This window comes from Egretta garzetta, unplaced genomic scaffold, assembly GCF_000687185.1.
Source record: "Egretta garzetta isolate BGI_Z169 unplaced genomic scaffold, ASM68718v1 scaffold292, whole genome shotgun sequence".
Classification (NCBI taxonomy): Eukaryota; Metazoa; Chordata; class Aves; order Pelecaniformes; family Ardeidae; genus Egretta; species Egretta garzetta.
In genome coordinates this window covers 1,234,477-1,239,250 of record NW_009258789.1, presented here as the reverse complement: position 1 = coordinate 1,239,250, position 4,774 = coordinate 1,234,477, and the positions used below count along the sequence as shown (strand labels likewise).

Below are 4,774 nucleotides of genomic sequence, written 5' to 3'. Positions count from 1 at the left end.
GTCAGCGGGGCGCGTCGGGGTGCGCAGGTCCCGCGGCTGAGCCTCTGCGAGGCAGAACGCTGCTTGCGTGGAAGATGGGGCTTGGCACCACGACGTGCCACGGTCCGGGGCTGCCCCTGGGAGAGTTATCACACAGCAGCGAGCAGCTTAATCCCTGCACCTGGCAGAACAGGCCTAGCACTGCGCTACATAAATGTTCATGTGTTAAAGAAAGGTTCATGCTTAATGCATAATCTCTTAAATCTTAAAGATGTGCTTCAGTGACATCACCTCCAAAGAGAGGTCCTGGTGCAGCAGAGCCCTCCTTGGGTTCACTACCAGAAGATGACTATGCAAAGCTGCTAGCAGACGAGCAAAGCAAGGAGAAAATTAAGCAAATAATTAGGTCGAAATTGTGATTATCATAAATGTTTGAAAGGTGCTTCGGCTTTTTTTGTAAATTTATATCTCTTGCCTGCCTGCAAGCTGTTCTAAAGTTTAATGATTCATATGAATAACTTGCATATTTTTATTTGTGCCTTAAATGAAAGTCCCTTTTAAAAGAAAACAATTCTGCCAAAAGGAAATCTGAAACTGCTGACCATGTTTGCTGTCTCTTAGTGTTTAATTCCATTCTGTAGCTCTTGTGGTGTGTGTCTCTCACACACACACACACACACACACACATATATATATGACAAGTGTAGAAATTAACACCATTTTATATATATATATACACTTTAGATGTAGAATTGCATCTGCATGCCTTCAGTGGAAGCTTCCTTCTGATTCAGAACATTCCTTCAAGTTGCATGAGTATTATAAATTGTGCTGGGACACACTGCTTCCTATTTATAGACCTGACATTCTAATACTCCAATAAAAGGAACTGTAGTCATTTTTATCCTTACATGAATAAGAAAAAATGTAACCTGTGTAATAGAACATTTTCCCTGAGTTCTGACAGCTGAATTCACAAAGAGATTTCATGTATAATTGTGTAAGCAGCATTAGGTGAGGGACCAGAGACCAGGTCCTTCAGGCTAAGTTTGTCTTTCTTTCCTTAGCCCAGGGTATCTTAATGTCTCTTCTGGAAAGTGGAATAACTTTCTCAGGAGAAAGAACAAGCTAGCACATACTTGTCACTCAGGCTGTCAAGAAAGGAAGGGTGGTTCTTAGTCCTCTCAGGGGGGTGCGGAAGGAGGCTTTGGACCTGCTGTATCAAGCCACCCAGGGGACATGAGTGGGGAAAGCAAAATGGGGACTGACAAATCTAATTTCTTTAAAACAACATATTCATGCATGTATTTCTGGGAAGAATGGAGTGCCTGATCACAGAAAACGCTCTGATATCAATTGGATATCACATACTCACGGTTGTGCAGTAACAGCCCCAGCCTATCATTAAGATACTGGCTTTTTGCTGTTGAAGATTTTGCCTGTGTAGTGATGTTAGTAATGCTCATAGCCAGAATGCCTATCCAGCCTCTCTGAAAAGTTTCTTGAGTAACTGCATGTATGTTACCGTGATGTTTTGAGAAGCCTGCATGTCTGTTGAAATATACTGAGCTACTTAAATTGTGTGGTGGCTTGTGTATTTGAAAAAAAAATGCCACAGTCTTGGATGTAACATGGATGTTGGCTTCCTTCTCTTGCAACCTCTCTATTGCCAGCTGATCCTGGATTCTGCCTCTTTCTCCTTCTCCTTAGGAGGTCCCCCAAAGAAGCAAGCTGGCATCAAGGAGTAGGACACAGTGAGGGAGAGCTCCCAAACATATATTTTATTTCTTTGCCTGATCATCTTTGTTGTTAAAACTTTCCTTGGTCAGTTTGTGAGAGGTCTTATTTTTTTTATGCCTGTTTTGACCAGTACTGGCTGATTAACGGTGTCTTAAATGATCTGGACTAATTAACATTGTTGCAATGGCATCCCAAATAATTTGTAAATCCTTTCGTCTGATTTCAGCAGGGAGAAACTATTGTTGCTTTAGCTGAGGGATCATTTTTTATTCAACGGTCTGAACCAGGCATGACACTGACTCCAGTACTGGATTGAACATGGTGACTATTTGTTCTAGAGTGTCCAGTCCCCAGTTAATATCAAAGTCTTATTTTCTTTGGAGTTGGTGTAATTACGAAGTAAAATCTGTTGTTCTGATGATTTCAGAGGTCTCCAGGAGAGGCTGAGGAGTGCATTTTGGTGCCCTCATTTAGCAATACAGTCTGAAGAGTGGTAGGTCAGGAGATGTGGCTGCAACATGTCAGAGAGATTAAATCAGGGTCAGCACATTCACAGATGGGAATATTGTCTGGTCCCAAGCATAGGGTTTACACAGGATTTTTTCTTCTCCCAGCTCTTTAGCTGGGAGTTTTCTCTATTATCTGCTTTCAAGGAATTTTTCTGAGAAGGAAAGCTAGTGACCGTATGGCACTATCCTTAGTGACAGTGACGACTGCAGTGGCAGTTTCAGAGCACCCACCTGCTGACTGACCAGCCACTGTAGATGTGCTGGCTGGAAAACCAGCTGCTACCTCTGTGTTACAGTTACATAGTATATAAAAGATATACTTTATGCAAGTACAAAAGGCCTGTCTTTCCCTCCATAGAGCACTGATTTAGTCCTCTGTTTCTTACGTTACTGCTGGCTTTCAGAAAAGTTACAAGAACTTACCTATTTTTGAGACATTTGCTTGTCTCTTAAGTTTGGTGGCAGTCAGTCAAGATTGTGGAGTACTAGGGACCTGATGATGCAAAGACATACATTCCTTCAAAAAAACAGACTAAACAGATTACCTCTGAAAGGAACCAAGTTAACTTGAACAAATACTCCAGGCTACACGTAGTATATGGCACAGATGTAATGACTCATATGACATTTCTGTTTTCTTTCAGGTTGCGCCAAGGAATAAGCCAAGAAAAAGCTTTCTGTATCCTAGCATGGCAAATGAAGAAGATGATCCAATTATACAAGAGGTAAAAGTGCATTGTGGCAGCAGTGATTGTACATGAAGCTTTTTACTATTATTATTACTATAATTCCCAGTGTTCTTACATTGCTGAAACAATGTGTCATCAACATCAGTGGTTGTCCTATAATCAGTAGCTTGCTCTGTGCAAGGAAATATGTTGTGTGGGCCAAGTACATGGCTCATGGTATCTGTTTTGCCAAAATAGCCGTGTCCATGTTGGCAGATTCAGCTCTGGTTTTTCACCTTTTTTAATCTTTCCATGTCAGAAGAGGAACACAGGTGGAAAACTTGCTTCTACTACTGTGTGTTTCCAGTAACTCTATTGCATGCCTCTCAGAGAAATAAAAAATTTTAATTACTTTGATCACAGAATCACAGAATGGCAAGGGTTGGAAGGGACGTCGGGAGATCATCTAGTCCAACCCTCCTGCTAAAGCAGGTTCACATAGAGCATGTTGCACAGGACTGTCCGTTAAATATGAAGTTAAAATGGTTCATGCCTTCTGCTAAAACAAGCAGTTGTGTTCTGATTCTGGACTTCTTTAAAGGACTGCTGCTTCCCAAAGAGTAGCCACAGTGTCCTGTTCGCTTTATGTCTGAATTTACACATCAAAAGTACAAGGAAGGGCAAGCTCATAAGAAGGAGAAAAACCATGAGAGAAGGAGTGGGAATTGTTTGGAGTGTATCTAAAATGGCAGCTTCCGTATGTGATATTCATGAAACATCTGTGGATTTTCAGTGCTGGTTGCAAAATGTTAATATTGAATCAGATTTGGGATGTGGGTGACTCTTGTCTAATTTAGAAAGATTTTATGACAAAATACTAGTAATGAAGTTACCTTTCAGTCATACTGTCAAAGAGAGAACTTCCTCCTCTTTCTATAATTGTGATAACAGATTCACTTCAGCCCCTTGGAAAAAAAAATTTCCTCTTTCATTTCAGATGTGTTTGCCAAGTTTCCTTAGAGAGAAAAAACACAGCTAGAGCCACTGTCTGCTGCCTCATCATAGTGGGGGGGTTGTTTGTTTTTTAAAAAAGCCAACTGCAGAATTTCATGTTAAAATCAGCAGAGAGGAGACCTTTGACCAGAGTCATGAATGTGTTTTCATAAAATCATAGAATCGTCTAGGTTGGAAAAGACCTTTAAGATCATCAAGTCCAACCGTTAAACTAGCACTGCCATCCCACCACTAAACCATGACCCTAAGCACCTCATCTATCCTTCTTTTAAACACCGCCAGGGATGGCTACTCGACCACCTCCCTGGGCAGCCCATTCCAGAGCCTGACCACCCTTTTGGTGAAGAAATTTTTCCTAATGTCTAACCTAAACCTGCCCTGGTGCAACTTCAAACCATTCCCCCTTGTCCTATCGTCCATTACCAGGGAGAAGAGGCTGACCCCCACCTCACTACACCCTCCTTTCAGGCAGTTGTAGAGGCGATAAGGTGTCCCCTCAGCCTCCTCTTCTCCAGACTAAACAACCCCAGTTCCCTCAGCCGCTCCTCGTAAGACTTGTGTTCCAGACCCCTCACCAGCTTGGTGGCTCTCCTCTGGACGTGTTCCAGCAATGCAACATCTTTCTTGTAGTGAGGGGCCCAAAACTGAACACAGTATTCAAGGCACGGCCTCACCAGCACCGAGTACAGGGGTGCGATCACTTCCCTACTCCTGCTGGTCACACTGTTCCTGATACAAGCCAGGATGCCATTGGCCTTCTTGGCCATCTGGGCACACTGCTGGCTCGTATTCAGCCAACTGTCAACCAGTACCCCCAGGTCTTTTTCCGCCACTGCTCCGAGCACACGAAGGGTGTTATAAATT

The 4,774-nt window shown here is 42.7% G+C and overlaps 1 protein-coding gene across 4 annotated transcripts in view; it reads left to right on the top strand.

Moving 5' to 3' along the window:
- Window positions 1-137: 137 nt before the first annotated feature.
- The window catches only part of POLR3E (RNA polymerase III subunit E), a 33,275-nt gene continuing 28,638 nt past the window's right edge, over window positions 138-4,774 (top strand). For 3 of the 4 annotated variants that reach the window (XM_035889240.1, XM_009649543.2, XM_035889242.1), the window contains exons 1-2: window positions 138-214; window positions 2,873-2,953. In XM_035889240.1, the coding sequence (XP_035745133.1) occupies window positions 2,918-2,953 (36 nt within the window). In that variant the 5' untranslated portion in view covers window positions 138-214; window positions 2,873-2,917. Of the gene's footprint in view, window positions 215-2,872; window positions 2,954-4,774 lie in introns of those variants that run through there. The other variant, XM_035889241.1, reaches the window with a different exon arrangement.